Source organism: Ruditapes philippinarum, unplaced genomic scaffold (assembly GCF_026571515.1).
Source record: "Ruditapes philippinarum isolate M1 unplaced genomic scaffold, ASM2657151v2 ctg1358_1_1_1_1, whole genome shotgun sequence".
NCBI lineage: Eukaryota > Metazoa > Mollusca > Bivalvia > Venerida > Veneridae > Ruditapes > Ruditapes philippinarum.
The window spans coordinates 108,121-132,530 of NW_026864503.1; the positions used below are offsets into that span (position 1 = coordinate 108,121).

A 24,410-nucleotide genomic window follows, 5' to 3' on the forward strand; every position below is an offset into this window, starting at 1 on the left:
CTCTACATTTCGGTTTTCCAAAATTTAATGTTACATCATAGGCAATGATTTAATTTATGTCGGTTTTCCAAAATTTAATGTTACATTATAGGCAATGATTTAATTTATTTTGGTTATCCAAAATTTAATGTTACATTATTTGCTATGATTTAATTTATACACCATTTTATCTATATAACCGTCACGTGTTCACGTCATTGTTCATTTTTGATAGGTAAGTTGATCCGAATGTATAAAGGACTTTGTACATTTGATTATTGTTATTTCGTTTTTAAAATACAATGGACACAGAACTGATGACAGATAGCGAACATCAAAATTTCGTTTCTATTTATCGAGGTTTTGCATATGTAGGGAAAACATTGGAGAGTTACACAAAAGAAGGACTTTGTAAAACGTATCACAAGATTTATAAGAATTTAGCCGGTAATCCTCCATGCAGTCGAGAGTGCAGTAGAAATTATAAATATGACTTTAATAAGTAAGTAAAATTTATTGTTCTTTCAACCTTTCATTTTGAAAAAAATAGATTAATTCCTATCTGAGGAGTTTATTCTATTTTAACGTAATTTTACAATCCTTTATATTTATCTTAAACTTAAAGGTTTTATGTTACACATATGATAGTGATCACTTTTTCTACAGTGGCCAATATTGACATAATAGATAACCATTTTCATAAGTTTTCACAAACAAGTATAAAGGGAATGTTATATAACTTGTGATGAATTTTTTAACATCGTAAGGTAAAATATTAAGGTCCTTTAAATCAAGGTCACACTAAGAAGAGATCAAAGGATCAAAGGATAATATGAAGAAATAAAATACAAATTAAATTGAATACTGGTCATTTAGTTGTAATGAATGGTGGCTTTTAATGAAATGTTCACTATTGTGAATTGTGATTATGAGCATTTGTGCCGGGGTTTTTTTTTGTTGTTGTTGTTGTTGTTGTTTTTTTGTTGTTGTTGTTGTTTGTGGGTTTTTTGTTGTTGTTGTTTTGAAGAAAGGATTTGGTGCTGCATTTGTGCAAGTCATTCTATTGTAAAGAATATCGTACAAAGCTAAAATTGTTGTTTTTGTATGAAGCAAGGTTAATTGAGTAATTGATTGATAATTGATTACAATCAATTTTTGGTTCTAAACATTGGTTTAATGATAAATGTAAATCTACTAGACGTGATTTTCACAGAGCTAAATATTTGTATAAACTGAGAAAAACAAATGAAAACAAAACAAATTTGAAATTTAAAAGTCATGAGTAAAAAAATGCATTAAAACAAAGTCATAAAGAATATAAAATACATAACATTGAAAAAAATAAGGAAATTGGGTAAATCTGTCATGTGTACGTGTTAATGGTAATATGAATGATTATTTCATATGTAATATTGGAGTACGTCAGTGTGAAAATCTTTCACCGATTATATTTTCATTGTATTTAAATGATTTATATGAATATTTTACTTACAATAATGTTTCCGGTGCAACATGTAGCAATCACGATTAGAGGATAGTGCTTTTAACTATTTAAAACTGTTCTTTTTATTGTACGCAGATGATACTGTATTTTTTGCTGATACAAAAGATGACTTACAACATGGTTTGAATATTTATAAAAACTATTGTGATACCTGGAAACTTACGCTCAATACAACAAAGACTAAAATTTTCGTTTTTACAAGTGGACGACGCATGTCATATAATTTTGCTTACGGAAATGAACTTTTAGAAGTTGTAGACGAGTATAAGTATCTTGGTATTCTTTTCAGTAGAAGTGGGTCCTTTTTCAAAGCAAAATTATGTATTGTGAAACAGAGGTCCAAAGCTATGTATAGTCTTATAAAAATTTGTAAAATGTTAGAATTGCCAATTGACATGCAAATAAATTTATTTAACAAAATTGTAAAACCTGTCCTACTGTACGGATGTGAGATATGGGGTTTTGGTAATATTGATTGTATTGAAAGAGTACAGTTTAAATTTTTAAAATATATTCTAGGTTTAAAGTCAAGTACATCAAATTGTATGGTTTACGGTGAAACTGGTATTAAACCACTATCTATTGAAATTAAATGTAGAATTATATCATATTGGTCTGACTTAGTCATACCACGACAGAACAAGTTACCGTGTTTAATATATCGTATTTTTTAAATAATTTTAATAACTCCCAGACTGTATCTAAATTAAGATTTCAGTGGAAAAAAATTTGTTCAGAATATTTTGTATGAATGTGGACTGTATAACATTTGGCATAACCATGAATTTCATAGCCATAAATGGTTAACGATGTCAGTCAAACAAAAATTATCAGATTTATTTTTAAATAAGTGGTATTCTGATATTGAGAATTCTAGTAAATGCACAAATTATAAACAATTCAAACATAATTTTTGTTTTGAAACATATCTTGTAAAAATTCCATCAAAATTTTTACAATACATGATAAAATTTAGAACAAGAAATAACAAATTGCCAGTAGAAACCGGAAGTTGGAACAACATCGAACTTAACAGGTGTGTCTGTACATTGTGTCATAGATCCATTGGTGATGAATTCTATTATAGTTTTGAGTGTGTTTTGATATCGGCAGGAAACGTTTTTTGAAACCGAAACATAATATACATTCTATTGATATACTTATGAACACTGATGTTAACCTTCCAGATTACAAAAAAAATTGTTTATTTATTAAAGAAATTATATTCAGATTCACATGAGCCAAAAAATTTATAAATTTAATGTTGTGAAGATCCCTATTGAAGTATTTGTTTTAATACTGACTCTCCCACAATATTTATTTTAACAATTTATATATCATGTTATTTTGATACTGTCTGATTCTGAAGCCTCATTTATTATGTACACGTAATTGTATTATTACCTCATGTTGTCATGTTTGTATGATCTGAGTGAATAAATGAATTGTAAAATTGTGAAAACGGACAAAATCCCACACGTCAAAACACCCACACCTCAAAACTTTATAGATTGAACAAAACCCCACACATGAATTTTATAGAGTGGACAAAACCCCACATCTTTGATTTTATAGAGTTGACATAACCCCACACCTTAATTATTAATTTGTATAGACTTTTGATTGACAATAAAATAATCAACATTGTTGACACTTAGATTAATGAATGTTTACCCTTTGATTTTTATTGAACAGTTTGAAATATTTTAGTTTACTCTTTGATCTTTACTTAACAGTTTGTAATATTCATTAAGTATAGTGTTTTATCATGCAATCATATTGCATTGTATACTGAAATAAAATTTAAGATACCATTTATTTTCATGATCAGAGGAGCTATGTAAAATAATTAAAGTAACTATATTAAACTTTAGTAAATCTTTTCTTCAAAGTCATATGAATTGTATGGTGACAAATAAGTAGAAAGTGTAGCGCTATGTCCACTCTGGAAAATTAAAGGTGTGGGACTTTGTCCACTCTATAAAATTCATGTGTGGTGTTTTGTCCACTCTATAAAATTTTGAAGTGTGTGGTTTTGACGTGTGGGGTTTTGTTCTACATTCTCAATGTACAGTAGAATTCCTACTTAAGGCAACATTGGAACCAAGATCTCCCCTTCTTAAGACCATTTTTAAAAGGTTATTTCTGTCAATGGTTACATGATCCAGAATTAAGACCACCCCTCTTATCCACTTTTAGGACCACCAGATTCAGTCATAAGTCTCTGTTTTATTCTTATTTTGACCCAACTATTGAGACCTCTGATATTAAAGTCAACACCTATCTAGATCTTAAATTTGCTGTTATGATCTGCGTGACTGCTCTTTGGCATGGCACTTGATTTCACAAGGTGTGAAAACTGTTATTATGCTTAAGGTATTTAAGGTTAGCTTTTAAAAAAGCTAGTAGTATATATGAAGATGCATGTAAACAGAGTAAATACATACACTAAATACCGGTGGGGGAAAATCCCGGGATCGCCTATAGAAAAGCCCGGATCCAGGATCGTATTAAACATATAGTAATCCCGGGCATTGACAACCTGTTCTCGGTGTCATCGACACAGAATCAGACTTGTAATGTTCAAATAATTTTTCTCCTATCAATATATGAGTATATTGTACCTTTAAAAATATTAAAGCAAACGTTTCAATAGGACAGATTATCATTTTCCCTATGAAATCATTACCATACGTGTACACTATTTTAAACAGGATATCTTTGATCTAACATATCACATTCAGAAAAGCCGGGATGGTATTAGATATATAGCGATCCCGGGAATTAACCACTGCCATATCATATTCAGAAAAGCCGGGATCGTATTAACCCATAACGCGATATACACGCCTTTTAACGCCTTTTTCATCCCCCTTTTTCTCCCTTTTTTTGTTGTCTCAAATGGTGAAAAAATGCCTTATTTAGGCCCCCAACACTTGTTTTTGGTTGAGAAAAGTTGTTTAAAAAAGTGACCACTTCTTGCGCGCGGCCCCCAACCAAAAGATACATCAGGAGGGTGCCAGAAGTGGGATGTGCCCCCTTCTGTTTGTGGGGTTTGAAGGGGGCGGCAGTCCCCCTCATCGCCAAGAAAATTTTGGACTTGTGACAGGCTAAAAATGACCCCATATCGATCATAAGGTAACGTGTAAGAAACGCTGAAAGCATTTGACTCTATCTCACTCCATTAAGAAGCTGCAGCACTTTGAAATCAATTCTGATGGAAAAATCTTTTTTGTTATCAATTATGTTAAGTATATCTTATGATCTTTTCTAAAACTAATATTTAAATACATTAACATAAAATTTAGCCAAATATTATATTAACAAAAACTTTGATTTTTTTCAATTAGGCATATAATTACAAGTATTGCGATTTCCGCATTTTAAGTTTGTTAATAAATAGCTCTAAATATATTTAAATCTTAAGTTAAATTAATTTACCATTCATTACATACAATAAAAAATAAAAAAATATCGTTTAATCGCCTTTCATTACGACAATAATCAACACAAATATAGTTTATTCCTTTTCTCTATATATCTAATACTATCCCGGATCCCGGGTCCCGGATCCCGGGATCCCCCCCCCCCAACCCTAAATACCGGAAAGGATAAAATGACCGGAAAAAAAAGAAAAAGAAAAAAATGCACAGAACCAGATGTACACTTATGTTAACTAACCAAACGAAAACTTACTACAGAGAAAACAGGTGAAATCGCTAAATCAAAAGTCAGTGTAAATATGATTTATTGAAAAGAATTCATGAAAACAAACATTTTAATCATCATTATATCTTTGCACTCAAAACAATACTTGCTGCTTTTTAAAAATGGCGTGAAAATTTAAGGTTTTTTGACGCTATGTAAGATTAAATTTGATTGGCTAAATAATTTTGGATTCCAGTCCTGACAGATAAATTTTGTAGAAAGCTGGAAGCCAAGCTTCGATTAAACTTTTGGATGGATTCGGAGTTTTAGGTTGTTTCTCAGTAAAATCCTAACGTAATACCGGCTAGCCGTGGGCTTCACGAATTCGAAAACCTAGCTAAACGCCGTTTTCCGGTACTTTCTGTACATAGCTCTGAGGAATTCACCTAATGGAGTGTAATAGCGAACTCGATGTTTTCGGCATTTTTTTAAAAAAATTGAATTGAAATAAAACAGTTATTTCTTTATAAGATAATAAATAAATATATTGTATGGAAAATTCCATACAAAAACTAAAGTAAATACACAAGTTTACGCAGAAAATAACCTTATTTATTATGGAAGATTCCACTATGTCTGTTTTAATTTAATCACGGATTTATATTAATTGATTTTCATTATAAACAATTTATCTTTTTGAAAAAAATGCAATAGATATTAAAGGAATATTGATAATTTTCAAAAACATCAATTTTTTCACATTAAACGGTAAAATAATGATAGAAAAATAGAAATATCATGTAACTGTGTTATGTACTTCATTTGGTGTAATTCCCCAGAGCTAAATCCGTAACGTACCGGAAAACGGTGTTTAGCTAGGTTTTCGAAAAGGTCAGAAGGTAAATGTTATAGTGGTTCCAGCACATTTATCTTGTGAATAATTATTTTTTTATTTAATAGGTGGCTATGTAAATAATTGATATTGAAAATTTGAAGTCAGACCAAAGAGATTTTTTTAAAAATATGATAGCATACTTTTATAGTGTCTTTTATATTGTATATGTAGGTCACTTTTATAGTGTCTTTTATATTGTATATGTAGGTCACTTTTATAGTGTCTTTTATATTGTATATGTAGGTTAAAATACATATTATTTGTTCATACTAAATGACTAAAATAGACCATGGACATAATATATGTTAGCAATGATAAGAATATTCACAAATAAGGCCAACTCGCAATAAAGACCACTTTGGTCCAGCCCGATGGTAATTTTATTTGAGGGTTTTTTTACTGTATAACTTTTATACAAAATTTAAACTGTATCATGTAAAGGAATGGCATTCTTTCAAATTCAATAGTTTCCTGTTTAATCTGAAAATAATCAATTTCAATCAAATTGTTATCATAATATCTGACTGAATTTAAGCTGTAATTGATTAATTACAGTTAATATAATCAATATTGGGCAAGGTAATCAAATAATGATCAGGCAATCAATTAAAAATAAATGATAACAATTAATGATTTCCCCAGGCCTGGTGTTGAGTTTTTTAAACATAAGATTGTACATAACTTTAACAGAAAATTAATTATAGCATTGGTTTATTCACAAGAAGTTTATCTATACAGCTGATATTAGTTATGTGCACCAACACTGTTATTATGAGATAATGAATGATAAGAGCAAAATTATCAAATATGATAAAGGGAAGTTACACAAAGTATTAATTATGTTGGATAAATGCATAGATATTTATAGCACATTACTTATTGAAATTAAATGAAGGCAGAAATTTATCGTTGACCTCCGTGGCAAATTGAGTAGACACATTTAGTACATTTCAAGGCCAATGCCAAATAGGTTAGAAAGTAAAGCTTGTCATTACATTAAGGGATTGAGATATAACTGTGCACAAAAGTTGAGGCATAGTGTTCAGCTCAATATTCAGGTCTCTTTGGCCAAGATCAACCGAAAGGTAGATGAATAAAACGAATATGAAAATTAGGAATTGATCATTAAATCATTGTAATTATAAATTTTTACTATTTCGAGACTAAGCAATTAAAACGTGTGTATTTTTTTGACTATTTTTTTTAACTTTCAGATGGTGCAAGACGTGTAATCATTGGCGAATTTTACTACTAAAAACAAGAAAGTCATCGAATGTTTCTTGGGAATGTAAGCATTCTTGGACATGGCCAAATGGATATACAAACATTATTGAAATTTATATTCCAGCTGGATGGCAAAATGGGCAAAATGATGCCATTGACATTAAAGATATGTCAACTGCATGTTATATCTGGGAAAATTGTTCACAACAGTTTCACGTAAAACCATTCATCATACAGAAAATCCGACAATTCAGAAATCAATATTTTGCCCATAACACTTCTCTAAAAGCATCTGACTTAGAGAAAAGAAGAGTGTTTGATGTTTTAAAGGATTTGTTGCAAAACCCGGATGTACAATGTCATATTAATGTACAAAATTGCATCAAAGACCTTTCGAACATTGAGCAAGGATACCAGATAGAAAAATGGATGATTGGCATTCAAAATCTTGTAACACAGCACGGGTCTACAATGCATGAAATTGAATTAAATGCATCAAACCTACAAGAACATAATACCATTCTACATATAAGGCAAGGGGACATTCAGAAAAGCCAGGACAACTTGATTAAAGGGCAAGATGATTTACGGAGAGATGCTGAAATCATTCAAAAAGATTTAACACAATTCAGAATAGACATGAACAAGTTGTTTCAAAGAAACGAATCACGTGTCCCTAGTTGCAAAACATTGATTACTGTAGTTTTTTCAGTTTTGCTATCAATAGTCACTATACTCATGTTAGGGAAAATTGTCTTCAAACATATTGAGCATGAATCAACAAATGACGATTTTCAAAATCGAGGTATATTTTACTTTAGTGATACATATTTATAGATAAAGTTTGAATATTTTTTTGTCTTCAAATTTAATTAACTCTTCTTCATTGATAAACCTTCTAGGTATGTTTGGTCGTATATCAGTTTACCTTGTGTGAATTTGCCATATATGCATTATATAATAAATAATTCGCCATTTTGACCATTGATATTAAACGTTAAAAAAAATCGACGTTCTATTAAATTGTATTGTATGCCTCTTAAAGTGGTCATCAATAGTGTGACTTGTTGTTTGTCTATCACTAACATAATAGTTTCCTTTACCATCTTTGGAAAATATGCATCCTGCTTTATGTGATCTTAAATGATATCTTATTCGAGGAACTTACAGCTCTTGACAAAAGCTCCTATCAAGGCGCGTATATCTTGTTAATGTTCAATCTTGTTTTGCAGAATGCATGTCAGAACAATACAGTGTACCGTTTTCTCAAGATCTTCCACTCCTGGGGTATTTGAATGAGCACAAGGCACTTGTTGGTCGTCAATGGTTAATGGAAAGATTGCAACACGATCTGTTTAATTCTAACAGCAGTAAAAACCATGGTATTGTACTTGTTGCTGAAATGGGTTACGGTAAATCTGCTTTTGTTTCAAAACTATTATGTCCTAAGTCAATGAATATAGACAAAGAAATTCATAAACACATTGTTGCATTTCATGTATGTAAGTTTGATGTTAGAAGCACTCATTTTCCAGAACGATTTATACGCAGACTTGTTGGATTTTTCTCAAAGAGAAGTGCAGAATATGGTAACATAGTATCAATGTTGCCTGAGAGCCACATTTTGTTTAACAGAGAGAATTGTAACAAAGAACCAGAAGCTTGCTTTGATCAGGGCGTAACTATACCACTGAAACAGTTATCTAGTGTCACAGATACACCGTGGATTGTAGTTGTAGATGCAATTGACGAATGTGAGAGCTATGGAAGAAATTCGATTTTAAGTCTTTTGTCAAATAGAATTAAGCAGCTTCCAAAATGGCTGAAATTTCTTATTACTTCTAGAAATATCACAAATCTAAAATCGCTCAGAAAAATGAAGTTTGAATATTTGTACTCAAATGACTCAAGAAATATAGAGGACATAAGGTTTTTTATTCAAAAAACATTTCCTGAAAACACTAAAGAAGACGTTATAAACAAACTTGTCCATAAAAGTGAAGGACACTTCATTTATATCATCCAGGCTTTAAAATGGATTATCGATAACAATGATACTGAAACCGTCCCAGACTTTCCTGCAGATCTAGGCGACATCTATGATATCAATTTCGGTAGGCAGTTTGGTGATACATCTTACAGTATTCCAAAATTAATATTGGAGATCATTTGTTCCGCAATGAAACCTATTTCAAAGTCAGAAATTTTCACCATTCTTAAATCTTCAAAACTTTCATTAACAGTGGATGAATTTGATCTATATTTTAAGTCCTTAAGCTTCTTCCTTAGAATAAATGGGGATATTCGAATTTCTCACCAAGCTTTGTATCTTTGGTTGATTGATAAACACAATGATAATTATCGAATATCTCTTCAGAATGGGCATGCTTTAATATCTAAATATTTGTTCAGCATGATGTTTAGAAATGAAAGGAAAAATATTGTTAATTTAGCGATCCATGTTACAAACTCTGGTAATTCAGCTTTAAGAAAAAGGTTTCTGTCGTCAACATTTTTGGATCGTAATGGATTACTAAAGGATCCTGTTTTACATAAATTAATTTGGAAAACACCAAGTACTCAGGCTCTAGAGTTATTGATACATCATTTCAAAGACGTCAATGGTTTAAGTGAAGGAAATGTAACACCATCATTTGTGGCAGCAGCGAAAGGACATACTGACCAGTTAAAACTTTTACATAGCAAAGGTGCAAATTTAAACTTTATTGTTAAAGGTCAAATGTTGATAAATTCTTACGATGTATTCAGTAAGCTAGAAATGATGAAGTTGTATTATTATTCAGGATATAGTTTGTTGCATATTGCATCGCAACATGGACATATTTCAACTGTAAATTATATTTTGACAAATAATCATTCTTTAATTCATGTAAAAAATAGTCTGGGTTTGAATGCTGGCCATGTTGCATGTGAGAATGGCCATTTAAATGTAGTCAAACAGTTTAAGAATCTTCATTCCAAAACATTTCTCTATGAATGTATGTATTATGCTTCTAAACAAAATCATATCCATGTAGCGGAATGGCTTGTATCGAATGGATTTACGTTTGAATGTATTTCCGACAAACTTTCTTCTGATGCTTTTCAAAATATAACAAAGGTAGATCATTTTCGGCTTATTGAACATGGTTTTGCTACTTTTCCAAACGATTCTGTTACATTACGCCTAATTGTGCCATTAGATATTTGGTGGATTGTTTTTAAACATAATCCACTTATGATAGCAATCAAAACTGGTTCAAATGATGTAGCAAAATATCTACATGATACGTATCAAGAAGCACGAAAGTGTTATGATGCATTTGGGTTCACTGCGGCGCTTGCAATTGTTCGCTTTAACCGTACTGAACTTTACCCACTAATAAACAAAGGAATAGCTTCGGACAGATGTGGAAAAATTCCAAACCATCTAAATGATGTTGAGTTAATAGACACTTACTTAATAGAGAAATGTCCTCAAGGCGGTTCAGTATCACATGTTGTTGCTATATTTGCTCCAGGTTACCAAATTTATTCTCATGTTATCGGCAATAGCCTCGGTGTGAACTGGAACCATCCCGATAGCTTTGGAAATTACCCAATTCATTATGCTGTTGCTAACCGAAATTTTCTTTTTCTTTTTTTGTCTGAAAAAGGAACACTTTTATCAAAAAATAAACATTTTTCACTTATAGATACATTGGCCTTAAATGGCTCTACTGCTTTTCACACATCCGCAATTTCTGGCCAATACCTAAGCATGTATTACCTAACTGATTATTTCAAGAAGCCAGTTCTGGACATAAAAGACTATAATGGACGTGGAATAACACATTATTTAGTTTTAAAAGAGTTTGATAGCGTTGTAAGCAGTCCAGAAATGGAATCGCATGCGCTATCATTACATACACTTCGCTATTTGCTGGAGATATCAAACCATTCTCTTAATGCCCGTGATGGTTTTGGTAGAAATATATTACACTATTGTTTAAAAAATGGTCATTACCTTATAGTGTCATACTTGCTTAAACATCAGAAGACACACTTTTACTCTATGATATCGCATAAAGATAACGAAGGAAATAATCCAATTGATTTTGCTATGAAGAAGTACAAAAGAAAGACTTATATGATAGTTTTGCCAGACAATGATACGTTTTATGACATATATTTCAATTTTGCGAATATCAAACAAGAAAACTTTTCAAACATTATGTCGTCATGGGAACTTTCCATGCTTTTGATAATACAAACATTATCTGCTCAAGAATACCGTCTCTTCATTGAGCCTAATTCAAAATATATAATGGAGAAAAGTCCATACCTTCTTACAGCTGTATTGGTTTATCATAAAAATGTAAATGTAAAAAGACTGCAAGGTTTATTAGTAAACAGAAACATAAACCCTCTTACTGTTTATATGCATTTTGTCGTTGCCCGCCACAAACCATTGGCATTTATTTCATGTAACCAACCATTATCATTATCACCTTTGCATTATGTATTACTTACGCATGATCATAGAGTTTCGGTGTTTAATTTAAATTACATTGATTTGCGTAATTTTCTATACATGATTTTCAAACAAAATAAAAAATCATATGCATTTAAATGTCCCGATGGGAATGGATTGAATATATTTCACTATTCTCTAATAGGTGGTAATATTCAATCGGCCAGAATCCTCATGTGGGAAAACATCACCGTCACAAACGAATATGTAACTTTAGAAGATGTTTTCTTTATGACAATGCAATCTCGTCTTAAATCTGACCAACGTAATTATATTAAATGTAATGAACATCCATCCAGCAAAGCACAGGAAACATGTACAGATAAATTTCTACTAGAATTGTTTTATACAAAAAAGAAATGGCTTAATTATAACTTTTTCTGCAATAATAAGTCCAGAAAATTGTCACTTGTGCATTTTCTTGCAATTAATGGAATGGCTCGAACACTTGAAACTATTACAGAGGCTTTTGGCAGACAGATATTAGCTTGTCAAAGTGTAGACGGTTTTACCCCACTGTATTTTGGAAAGCTCTTTCGCCAAGACGCCATTGTGTCAGTTGTTGGTGGGCATTACGCTTTAAAGCTTCCAAATGTCCAAGCTGAAGAATGGTTAATCTGGTCTATGCTAAATAAGTTCCCACAAACAGACATTTTCGAACCATTATTTCAATTTTCAAAATCGTTGCCCCTGTCGCCATACTCTTCAAGGTGCTTGTTGAAAGAATCAGTTTTTGTTTCCAAATTATTCAAAAATTCACTTTCTGTTCCTGTCATAGATTCTTCCCATCTTTGTGATAAGGCACTAGGTTATACGTTATCATCAGAAGTACCAAATATTTCACTAAACATTCGCTTTTTGGAACCATTTTACTTTAATAAGGTATCAATTTCTTGTAGTTCACGAGTAGCTTTACTTATACACCAGCACAAGTTTTTTAGAAAATCTCTGGGGTTTTTCGAAACTGTACAATACATGGAAAGAAAATGCCAGGTTTTTAAAACACTTTTAAGACCATATGTTGTCAAATTGTACCAAATAAACAAGCTATTTACACAATTAAAAGCTAGAATAATCAAAGGTTGTGAAAAGGAATCTAGTTTTAGATTAGAAGGCGTGAAAACATATCAGTTAATTGTATCATCAAAAAAGTTATGCTTTAAACTCCATCAATTGTATAAAGCTGTGGCCATTTCTTTTCTTATGCAATATGGAAAATCTTTTAATATTTTAGTACCAAATTCTTACAGCTTTTTGCATCAAAGAATGAAATTGCTCAAATTTAATGATTATGAAGATTTTAGTCTGTTACCAAAACTACATCCGCTTGTTGCAATTAATGACAATTCTCTATATAAATATAGATATTTGAACATTGTAAAGTCAACATTAGCTTATAAACGTTTAATAGATCAGTCTGAGACTGAAGCACATGTTATCGAGAATATTCTGTTAAAAGAACCTCTTAAAGATTTACAGTAATTAAAAGAATATTGAGTATAGCGTATTGACTTATATCAATCACTTGAAAAAATTGCCCAGATGTGACAGATACCCAAACATCTGAATGTTTTGAAAAATATCTACAATGTTAAATATATGTAAAATAAAAAAATCAAACACTTTCAATTTTAGAAAGAAATTAAAGATCCTGTAAGTTTAGTACGACACTTATACATGTATGTATATAATTATGCTTCTAACAATTTTCAAACATCGAAGAATATGTAAAAGATGAACTTCAAATATTTGCCCACATATTAATCATTAAAATATATGCATTCATTTCTTATTGAAAAAATTATTGACATATTCTTTATAGAAAATAAATTTCTAATTGCCTCCCTTTATTAACATGAAATATATATTCTGTAATATCTTTACAAATGATGCTTTTTGGAACTTACAATATTGATAAATATTCATTTGAGCATTATATTTATGATAAAAAAACATAAAAAAGAGTTACAGGATCTCATATATATGATTTATTTTGTTAGTATGTAAACTTTTCTATACATTTTGCAAAATTGTTGATATATATAAGTACATGTATATTGATTAGCTTTTCGTAAAAAAAACTATTTTTGTATAGCTTTTGTTGGTACTTATACGTATGCTTACATCAATTTTAAATGTAATTTATTAATAATGTCAATGATTAAAATGACATGACTTTTAAGAGTTAAGGTTGTTGACAGGTTAATAACAGCCGAAATAAATATATACATAAATGTTTATACGTTCCTGATTACAAGTTATACATTTATTAACTTTGGAAAAATACACATAATATGTATTTTTATGATGACTTCATGTATGTTTTTGCAAAATTACATAGAATATATATTTTTGAACAGTTATTTTAGATTTAGTTTTGTATATTATTTCAATTATATGTATGTAATTCGTCTTGATTTACATGTATCAACTTGATTTCTTTTTCAATTTTGCCGTGTTGGGGCTTTCTTTAGAGATTCTTATTTTCTCTATTTTATCGCCACATCAGCGTTGTGTGTGCCGCGTGGAGGCTGTAAAAAGTCGCCCCGTACATTCAATCAGAGATGTTATATTTCCAGTATTCCTTACTTGAATACTGTTGATTCACCTTTAGGATATGTGGCCTGCTTTTTAAATTTGTCTTCTGACGTCTTTTCTGTGATATGCAGGCTTCATAACCTCTGATTCGCTTTCAAATTGTTCCGCCCATTGTTTTCTCGTTTAGGGCACACGCATTTCTTTACTTTGGGACCATATGCCGTTTTTCATGGAATGGCACTTACGTGTCACATTGAAGGTTCCATGATAACCGCCATATGAACAATTCTGCGGATGTTTCAAATTTCAAAATTGTACCAGTTCATATTAAATGTTGAATTCTGCTTAAGCCGGTGCTAGAAGGCGTGGACGGTAGTTTGCACTTGACAGTACCGTCCATGAATAAGCTCAATCAAACCGAGTCTGCAACATTTTCAATTTTGCCGTGTTGGGCTTTCTTGAGGGATTCTTATTGTCTCTATTTTATAAAAACGATTCATTACAGTAAAATAAAAGAAAAGAATTATTTTTCCATTTTTGTTAATTGTAAATAATAGTTATTTAGGAGGCCATATTTAGAAATACAATTGTTTGCGGGACAATGATAAGAATACCACTTTTGGCAGGACAATAAAAGTTTTGCTTTCATATAGACATGCGTATATGCAGAATGAAAACGGTACATGATCTTTGAATATGATAAAACAAACATTTTTAGTGAAACAAATTGAAGTTCTTGTTCTTGAGTTATCTGCCCTCGGGATGTAAATTTTCTTCGAAGATCTGTACATAGTGGTCCTCTTTGCCTAAGCTATACAGAAGCCTTGGAATTTGCGAGAACATTATTTAACAGAAGCTTGGGTTAATATTGCATTCATCATCATGTTAATCTTTCATCACTGTTAAATAATAATTGGAATTGTACATTTTGGATTTATTAAGTAAATGTTTTCATAGACAACGTTTTGTAAAAAGTAACCTGTGCTGTGCTATAATTATGGTACAAATAGCTTTAAATCAAAAGTATTATGATTTTTGCGTTTTGAAATTATAGTAAAATATTATTTTAAATTTGTTTTTAATATTCCGGTGTCGACAGTTACTTCGCACTTAGTAAATAAGCGAGTTATTTCCCTTGAATTATTATTTCCCTATTTTTATAAAATAAAGCATCTTTACAAATTTTTGTACACTATTTTAAATGCTTAAATGATCTGCTGTACATGTTTAATGATGATGTAAATGATTGTGTACTTTGAAATTTCATTCCATTCTATAGTTATTCCCCTTTAATGTGTTAATTCCCTGTTCTTTTAATAAAGATAATTTGTCTTGTACTATTTTAAATGTAAAATGATTTTACTGTACATGTTCAATAATCATGTTAATGATTGTGTACCTTGTATTCATTTCATTCTATAGTTGTTTTGTTTTATTCTTTTTGTAATAATCATTCGAAGTTCGGATTATAATAAAATCAAAAGTTAAATTCATTTTGAATTCTTGATTCCAGCCAGGCCCCTTCCATTTCGTAAGTCCCTTAGACGTCCAATAGGTACTCCTCGTATCATAGTGCATATAACCAAGAAATCATCGCACATATCAACGAAATTCTTACGCATATCAACTGTATGAATGATAGCTTCCTATCAAATCAAACTGAATTAAATTATATTATAAATTAATATCTAAGCCCTGGGCAATGTAGAGTCTGAAATAGTTTCCTATACAAGTCAATGCAACAAAGAGGCTGAGGGGAGGACCAATTAAGGCACAAAGGTGTTGTTTCAGCAAAGTATATGGACGTTCACCAGACAATAGTGTGCACTTATAATATCTGAGTTATAGGCCTTGTACTTATTAAGAGTTTTGAAATGTTACTATTCCCACTCGAGTCTATGTAAAATAAATTGTCGTAGGGCGACGCCAATTTTTCAGCACAGTCTTAATTTTAACAAACTTTGTAGTTGTTTAATTGGCATTGCTACATATAAATACGTTTTGGGCGTGTGGTTTCAGAGAAGCTTTATAGATTACACTTTTGTGTCCCTTTTAGCACCTGTGACTCGGACATATTCTCAATAAACCATAACTATTTGTACATTTTTACAAGAGGATCCAACAATTGTGACAAGGTGTAATGCATTTTTTCAAAGAGGGTCGACATTGTACGAGGCCAGGATTCAAAATTCTGATACCATAAACCCCCGCCCCTACCTCTGGGTGGGAGTACAGGCAGTCGGTGCGTGAATTGGATACTATACATATGCATGGCCCCTTTTTTTTTTTAAATCAAATACTTATTTATTCAAAATGTTTTCAAAAAAAATCAAATTTTTAGTAAAACAACAAAAGAAAGTTTTTCTTTTAATTTCATCCATATAATACTATAAATAAAGACTTATTTATAGTATCAATTGGGTTAAATTAAAAGAATAACTATTTTTGTTGTTTTACTAAAAATTTGATTTTTGAAAACATTTTGAATAAATAAATATTTATCAGAAAAAGGTGGGGGAGTGGTCATGTACATGTATAGTATCCAAGCCTCGCACCGACTACCTCTGGGTGGGAACATGCTACGAACCTTATACTTATTGACAAGTTTCGTACAGTACAGACCAGTGGTGTCATGAGAGAAGTTGTTTGAATGGAAAGTTGACAATCAACAGACATGTGGTAATATAAAAATTGCTATAAACCATACAGTATAAAAGACAATGAAATATAGACAAAAAACAGCTATAGTGACTTAATTTTTTTATTCAATGTTGAACAAATGAAATTAACAAACGAGTATTTATTCAAGGCTTAATGTGTCATGCATATAAACTTAAAAATGTGACAATAATTTATAATCTTGAGTTGCCTTTTTTATCTTTTAATGAGTAATTTATTTATTTATCTCTCATTAAAGTAAGTATTGTTCAAGTAATAAAATCTTATTTGTCTTAGAGCCATTTTCAGGGTTATCATTGTTCTAAAAATAGTATTTTATTAACAAACAAGATTAAAGATCTACTAATGGAAAATGAGAAGTTACAAAACTTTTGATCAATGAAAAAAGCATATAATAAAAATTTCAAAAATGGTATAAGGTTGTTTTATATTATTTCGATCAATTCTGAAGTAAGTTTGAAATAAAAAAAGAATAGGGCAATGACCACCCAATATGGCATCAGCAAATATCAAAGCTCTGGGCATTGTAATTTCACACAAGAATATATAAACATGTCTTCTTATACACTATATATGTGAACAAAGTGACCCAAGGACAGGGCAAACAAAGTGACCCAAGGACAGGGCAAACAAAGTGACCCAAGGACAGGGCAAACAAAGTGACCCAAGGACAGGGCAAACAAAGTGGCCCAAGGACAGGGCAAACAAAGTGACCCAAGGACAGGGCAAATGTTGATACCTGGTTCACACAACCAGTAAAATATATATATGCTCTTGGAATTTTAGTTTCTGTAGTGATAACTTTTAAAGATCCCACTTTTAACACAAAAACTTTTAACTTTTGAGAATAAACATTTATATAACGATTGTAGAGGGTCATTGAAGAATTATTGCTTAGAAATTTGACATTAATCCACAATATGATTTAGGAAGAGATTGTGTTTATTGTGTGTGGATTAATATGTATAACATGTAATTACTTTGTGCTCAGAAGAGCTAAAAATAACATATAAATAGAATATTATTTATATTTAAACACAGGTTGATAATTATATGCCTACACATGTTCTTCATAAAGATGAAAAGAGATTTATACCAAAACCCTAAACATTTTCAAAATCAACAATATTTCCATGTATCACAACTATAAACACAAGAGCTGTCGGTAGGACAGCAACGCTCGAATATTCTTAGTGCTTGATAGTAAAAACAAAATGCTTGATACAGTTACCTCCTCCTGTTTACAGGTTGGGGTCATGATGGTGAACAAGTGTGCAAAGTTTCAAAGCCATATGTCAATGGACTTTGAAAATATTTGAACTATTACAAAAACTTTAACGTAAATTCTAAGTCGAAAAAGGGGCATAATTCTGTCAAAATGCTTGATAGAGTTACCTCCTCCTGTCTACAGGTTGGGGTCATGATGGTGAACAAGTGTGCAAAGTTTCAAAGCCATATGTCAATGGACTTTGAAAATATTTGAACTATTACAAAAACTTTAACATAAGTGGTTACGCCGACGCCGACGCTCGGGTGACTACAATAGCTTTTCTTATTCTTATCGAATAGTCGAGCTAAAAATCATATAAGCCTTCAAGCAATACTGTACATGTGCAACTCTTTGAGTAAGTTTGTTGTCTATACAATTAGTTTACAGCCCCGTCAATCCGCAGTTTAACCCAAACCCCTCAATAGACAATACACAACTGACTTTTGTTTTAGTATTTTAAAATTAAATTCCCTTGAACTGTTGAAGCTCCAAATTTAAAGCAGAAGAAAATCTTTACATAGAAATAAAAGGGTACATTTTAAAAAGAGTCTAAAAGTTGCTATTAACAATGCAAAAAAATAAATAAGCATAATTTTTGCCAGCCTTAAATTAATATTTATATATTGTAGTTAAACATAAAATATTTTCTTTTTATTATGTTATATTACTTAGAGCAAATCTAGCAACATGCTTTTCGGACAAGTTTCCATAATAATCAAAACATGGCATACTTTCATTATATTTCTTCAAATCAAGTAAAAATTGAAAACAAGAGACGGCATTATATGTAGCACATAAAATAATATCATCAAATAATACACTCAATGCTTAAAGCAGCACGCCTCCAGATTCATCCTAATTTTCATGAAAATTTTGAAAATGTATTTAAAGGTAAAATATTGTGAAATGAACAGAAAAAGTACTTGACACATTACAATCAGCACTTAAAATCCACATAAATTACCAAAAAGAGGTCAAAATATGCATAAACAGCCCCTACTGCGTTAGTAACGCAGTAGAAATAGGGTGATAAATACTGCAAAATACAGTCATTAATTGCACATATGATATAAATTATCACTAGAATCTTTAATTTGTTTACTTTTCTTTAAGATTTCGAAGTTTAATTTTCTTGAAATATTTTGGGTCATCTGGAGGCTGCAGCTTTAATAAGGAACAGATATATCAAACTAAAAGTGTATAAAGCTATATTTTAACAAAATTATTGTTTAAAGTTTGATAAGAAACAATTTCAAAATATCTGTAAGAAAGAAATGTGTTTATATATTTCCTTAAGAGCAAATGACATATTAAAATCCTACTTAAAATAGTAAACATAATATATTATTCCAGAACATTTTTTTCTATTTTAGTACATAATTTGTGCATATACAATAACAGTGATATTTGAGCCGCGCCATGACAAAAACAACATGTGTTTGCGACCAGCATGGATCCAGACCAGCCTGCTCATCCGTGCAGTCTAATCAGGATCCATGCTGTTTGCTATCAGTTTCTCTACTTGTTATAGGGTTGGTAAGCGAACAGCAAGGATCCTGGATCCCTGTAAATTAACTTTTATAAGACTTCAAATAATTTCATTATTGTGGCGTTGCTCTGTAAACAACTCACAACCTTTACACATGAAACCACAAATAATGAAATTTTAAAAGTTCCATTATAAACCACATATACAAACATTTTGTCTCAGTTATTTTACCTTGAATTAAATTCTAGATGTCATTATTTTATAGATCACATGTTTATTCAAGACAGTGTTAGTGACGATGATGACTTATTTTATTCTTCGAGTTTAAAGAAACAAGAGGGCCATGATGGCCCTGAAATCGCTCACCTGTATATAGGCCCTTGGGGCGGGGCTAATTTTAACCCAGGGGCTTTTTTTTTAACCAACATGGTAGACACCCTTTAGAAGATGTTTCATGATAAAACATCTAAGCTCTAGCTCTTTGGGGGTTTTAAAAGAAGGTTTTTTAAGTTTTTACTATAGACATATAAGGAAAATCAGACTCCCGGGGCGGGGCCAATTTGACCTTGGGACTTTTATTTGAACAAATTTGGTAGACACCCACTAGAAGATGCTTCATGCTCAATATCAAAGCTTTAAATCTTTGGGTTTTTATAAGAAGTTTTTTTAAAGTTTTTACTATATGCATATATGGAAAATCAATGACCCCCGGGGCGGGGCCAATTTTGACCCCAGGGCTTTTATTTGAACAAACTTGGTAGACACTGATCATACAATGTTTCATGCCAAATATTTAAGCTCTAGCTCTTTCGGTTTTTTAAAGAAGATTTTTAAGTTTTTACTATAGACATCTTAGGAAAAGCAATGACCTATGGGTGAGGCAAATTTTGACCCCAGGGCTTTTATTTTAACAAACTTGGTAGACACTGATCAGACAATGTTTCATGCCAAATATTTAAGCTCTATCTCTTTTGGGTTTTTAAAAGAAGTTTTTTAAGTTTTTACTATATACATATAAGGAAAAGCAATGACCCCCTGGGGCGGGGCCAATTTTGACCCAAGAGCTTTTATTTGTAAAACTTGATAGACACTCACTAGAAGATGTTTCATGCCAAATATCTAAGGTCTAGCTCTTTCTGTTTCTTAAAAGAATATATTTTAAGTTTTTTCTTTCGGTTGCCATGGCAACCAGAGTTCTGCATGGAACAATTTTTAAAGGTGACCACCAATGGAACATTCCTGTGAAGTTTGGATGAAATTTGGATGAAATTGGCTTAGCGGTTTATGAGGAGATGTCGTTTAAAGTAAAAGTTTACGGACGGACGGACGCCGGACGAAAAATGATCACAAAAGCTCACCATGTCACTTTGTGACAGGTGAGCTAAAAAGGCAAGCTACATGTATTACATACATGCAGTCTATGTCTATTTTATTCCCTAAAACTTCTAATTAACTCAATGCAGTAACAAGTCTAAATTGAAATTAAGTAACAGTAACATTCTTATATCTATGACAGTTTCATATTATCCACGTCACGACAAAACCAACATAATGGGTTTGCGACCAGCATGGATCCAGACCAGCCTGCGCATCCCCACAGTCTGATCAGGATCCATGCTGTTCGCTATCAGTTACTCTACTTGTGATAGAGTTGGTAAGCGGTGGCTGTATAAATTTCAAACAAGCTTCTCTGCTGGTCTTTCTATCTTTCTCTTCAACCTATCTCTCTTTCTCTTTTCTCTTTGAGCTTTTTTAAACTGGAAAATAAAATCAATATAGTATTTATAACATTTTAAAATCAAACTTTTTCACAGTATATCTTGCTTTCACTGGATAATATCTAAATCTCAACAACATTTATAAACATTTCATGTAAGGTCCAGAAATCAAGTGCAGAGAAATGAAGTTTGTGTTTAATCAAACAATTTAAACATATTTATGTTTTAGAACAGTTGAAATGAAAGCTTAAAGTTTACTTGGCCAACTTTCAGGACCCCTTCCCAGAACTAACTAGTACTATTGCCAGATGAGGAGGCCTAGCTGTGACTGATTTATTAACTTGTTAGATTATAAGTCTCACCAACATTGTAAAGGTCATATGAGCCGCGTCATGACAAAAACAAACATAATGGGTTTGCGACCAGCATGGATCCAGACCAGCCTGCGCATCCGCACAGTCTAATAAGGATCCATGTTATTCGCTTACCGACTCTATTACAAGTAGAGAAACTGATAGCTAATAGCATGGATCCTGATCAGACTGCGCGGATGCACAAACTGGTCTGGATCCATGCTGGTCGCAAACCCATTATGTTGGTTTTGTCATGACGCGGCTCATATAGTAAGTTTCTAGCTTTATTGATCGAGGAAGTCCAAGGAAACATTTGTGCATTTTATTTTCAGGTTTGAGAGGGCACCAGAGTAGAACCACTGACCTCTGTAAGCTAGCTGGATAGCTTCTTCACATGAACCAAGGGGATTTATACCCAAAGGTGTGAAGAGTAAGTAATTTGAAGTCAGCAAAATAAACCACTCAACCACAGAGGCCCTACTTGTGGTGTAAGTAGGCCTTGAACCATGTTCTAAATAAAAATATCAGGATAAGGATCAAATGACCCTAATATTGTTTTCATGAAACTAACAGTACTAATATTAGGCTACAAAAGCCACTGCTGAGCTGGGGCCACGCACAACTTTTTCTTACTTCTAATGTCAAACACGTGACATTGGAGAAAGACTACTGTAGTAAAGAAAACTCCTAGGAAACATAATTTTCTGAATCAAAATATAATTCAAATGTTAAATTTGACCTTGACAGTCAAGGTCATTCAAACGACAAGGTCACATTTGAATTAATCATGTCAATTTTTGTCATAAGTGTTCCATGTCCAAAAATGGATCAAACCCATAAATAAATCACCCAGTTTTGACAATTTAGCTGTTAAACATTAAACATGTTCTGAATACATTATATTTAAAGATAATTAAACACATGTTAAACATTTCTAAAGATAAAAAAATTTGATTTTTGAGGCAGAAGTGTCTTTAAAAAACAGGATATAAGCAACAAAATTGCACCTGTACCTTAAGCAAGTATCTTGCAGCAGCTGACATTGGTTTCTTTAAATCTTCACTGTTAACACTGTCAGATGACTCAGCAGAACTTGAATCACATCTAGAGTTATCTTTTCCTTGTTGCTCTTCATCTAAACCATCATTGATACAGAAAGATTTCTCATTTTTCAGCTCAGCATCATGAGACTGATCACAGCCGGCACTGACAGGCTGATATGAGGGTAAAGATACCCCAAGAGTTTCTGAATCTAAGAAATGTAAAAAATTCATAAAATATTCATAAACTTATTTTTAAATTCCCTTTACACAACCATATACCCGATATTAAATTTTTTATAAGAATTTTAATGATAAAACAGAAAGGATGAAAGGTGAACACTTAGTAATATTACTGAAGCTTAAGCTTTGCATTTCATTCAGTTTTTTCTGCTGCGGGCAAATGTAATCTTTTACTTGTGACCTGCTATACAGTATGGTAACCTCTGCAGATGTTTCTAAATTTCATCATCCTAATATGTAAGTGTTGATTTCAGCTGGGATTACATAGAGGATATTGAATGAGTGTAAGTATAATGCGCTGAATTTATTCAACGAGTTCAATATATTTACAATTAAACTTATTCAAACTTAATAACCTATTTATGCAACCCCCACCCCAATGCCGGATGAAATTTCCGACATGGGTAAAACTAACAGGAAACACAAGTCTGACATACAAGAATAATTGGTGCTGATCCACTCGCTGACCGTCCAAACATGTGAAAATTTTGGTACAACCATGTGTTTAATCTAGACAATTGTGATAATAACAAAAGTTTTTTTTCTTCCAAATTTTCTTTAATTTAAAAAAAAAATGACACTATACATACATTCATATTGTGACAACCTATAGGGTGTAGAATTTTAAATATAATATATCTACTTTGTGTGAAGTCAAAACATGGTTATTTTATATTTACAAAGAGACTGTGCAGCAATTATCAGTATATAGAATTTAAGCATAGCATATCTTTAATAGACTTTTGCATATAAACAAGACAACCAATTTTCATCTTCCTTCACATTAAGTTACAAAAATGTTTTGACTAATACTTTTAAGATAACCTTAAACTAGCAGCTCTTGATTGCAATTTTTACTGTTTCTGCAACAAACAAAAGTTAATACCTGTAGGTGACAGCTCAGTCTGCTCCCCTATCTTCTTATGTTTCAGTAGCCAATCTTCTATAAACTCATTCTTATCTACCGCCTCTACCCGTGTCAGAACAGAAGATTTCTTGCCTGCTATACTTGTCAATCTGTCATCTACTTTAATATTTTTACAACCTGTTGTATCTTCATCTTTTAACAAATCCTTTCCAGCAGAATGCCTGAATAAATATTTTCCAATCTTATTGTCAATTTTATCATTATATTCTTTATTTGTTCCTTCCTGTAAACATAATGTTGCAGGATTTTCCGGTACATCATTTGAAATGTTTATATCATTTCCTACATTTCTTTTTCTGTAGAATCTTATTCCTCTATCAGACTTTTTATAAACAAGGTCACTACTAGTTCCTATGTTTTCAGTATCATTTAACACCTTTACAGCCTTT

At 31.6% G+C, this 24,410-nt stretch overlaps 1 protein-coding gene across 1 annotated transcript; it reads left to right on the top strand.

Annotated features, from left to right (window-relative positions):
• On the top strand, positions 1-13,245 carry LOC132725820 (uncharacterized). The gene is made up of 3 exons (XM_060711008.1): positions 1-481; positions 7,241-8,055; positions 8,483-13,245. The coding sequence occupies exons 1-3, from the start codon at positions 282-284 to the stop codon at positions 13,243-13,245; spliced, it is 5,778 nt and encodes a 1,925-aa protein (XP_060566991.1). The 5' UTR covers positions 1-281.
• Positions 13,246-24,410: the final 11,165 nt, after the last annotated feature.